This window comes from Artemia sp. Qi Xiang Cuo, unplaced genomic scaffold (assembly GCF_049724085.1).
Source record: "Artemia sp. Qi Xiang Cuo unplaced genomic scaffold, ASM4972408v1 HiC_scaffold_23, whole genome shotgun sequence".
Taxonomy (NCBI): domain Eukaryota; kingdom Metazoa; phylum Arthropoda; class Branchiopoda; order Anostraca; family Artemiidae; genus Artemia; species Artemia sp. Qi Xiang Cuo.
In genome coordinates, this window is record NW_028297432.1 from 2,840,935 (window position 1) to 2,842,497 (window position 1,563).

The window sequence follows — 1,563 nt, forward strand, 5'->3', positions numbered from 1 at the left end:
CAGCTCAACTGTGCTAGCTTCTACATTAAAAAAATCATTTAAATACTCGTCAATATTAAAAGATACTTCAATGATATCGTCCCATGTTTCGTTGTCCTGAAACTCCATTGCCTCTTCTTCCCCTTCTTCACTGGACGGCGAATATGGGACCAATGGTCGTCCAATCTATAAATGAAAAAAATAGCTTATTTTCAAAGTGTTCAAATCATCCCTACTGTTAAAATTTGGATTATTGCTTAATAATATTGGGTTAATGCAACTGAAGATAATCTAAGATATGACATAGAAGGCGGCACTTGGTACTTTTTTTTTTTTTTTTCGCAAGCAGTGCCTCCCACAGCTCTTCCCAGTCCGCATTTACATAATGCCCTTCAAAAGTTGAACTATTTCTAATTCCATACAGGTTCAGTAAACACATGAGTTTAATTATGGAGGTTAGATGAACGAGTTTGAACTTCAAAATGTTGAGAACCGTTAACTCGCTTTCCCCTCGCTAAAATCACTGGCACGATAGAAATATTAAGTTTAAATTAGAACGTCAATATGTGACAGATGGGATACTCTCTCTCTTAAAATTACGTGAAAAAGAGCATTCATTTTCGAAGGTGTCCAGAAATATATATGATAGTAACAGAGAAAATATTAAAGATTAGAAAAAATAGCATTTTCAGTTTCAAAGGCAGTGATTATTAATAGAATTTACCTAAAAATATTCATTTATGAAATATCGGAGCGATAGCAAAGATTAGAAAAAAAGTGATTTCTTAGTAAAAATTACATTTAGATATGTAATAGGGGTTAATATCTCACTGCGATAAGTTTATATTGGGATTGAAAAAGAAAAAAAACATTGGAAGAAATAGATAGGTAGGAAAAAATGCTTACATTTGCATAATCCGTCTGGGCTTGCGTGCCCGAAGGACCAGGTAACGTGTGTTGGAGGGTGGAGGGGGCGGTGTCGTTAATTTCTTGTACAGGAGCTGTGACTTGTGCAGCCGGGACAGCTTCTGAGACCCTTGAAAAAGCTTGCGTAGGTGGGGCTTCGGCATTGTAGCTATTCGCCCACTCTCTCTTTGGTTTTCTGACAGGTTGCATTGGGTCAAGTAGCGTGGAGTTAGAGGGTTTTGGCCAGCGATCATATTGCATGGCAGTAGCCTTCGCAGGGGGCGCATTATTGGCCCTCGCTTTCTTAGCGGGGGTCGGCGACAAGCATTCTTCGCTATTTGCGCCAGTCATAGCTCTCTTCGATGTAGTGTCCGCAAATTCTTCATAATTTGCCTTAAAGAAGAGAAGAAAAAATCAAATCAAAATAATTTCTCCCTTTTTAAAGAAAGAAAGTTATTAACCATAATTTTGTTTAGAAAAGTATTTATCTCATTTTAGTAAAGCAAAAACCCATATTCTCTCCCCCTAAATTTAGGAAAATTAACCCACCCTAAGTCTACCCTCTCATTGAGTTAATCATGCGTTTTATTCAAGCGAAAGGCATATCTTACTACCTTTTATTCAAATGTTATAGCTAAAATCATTAAATGACGAAGAAGCAATTAAGGTATGAAGCAA

General features: G+C 36.9%; 1 protein-coding gene across 1 annotated transcript in view; it reads right to left on the minus strand.

The window, feature by feature from the left end:
* LOC148938968 (uncharacterized) overlaps positions 1 to 1,146 on the minus strand; it is a 1,947-nt gene extending 801 nt beyond the window's left edge. The window contains exons 1-2 of the mRNA XM_089107412.1: positions 886 to 1,146; positions 10 to 165 (exon numbers count right to left, since the gene is read on the minus strand). Coding sequence (XP_088963538.1) covers positions 10 to 165; positions 886 to 1,146 — 417 coding nt within the window. The remainder of the gene's footprint in view (positions 1 to 9; positions 166 to 885) is intronic.
* Between the last annotated feature and the right edge of the window lie 417 nt (positions 1,147 to 1,563).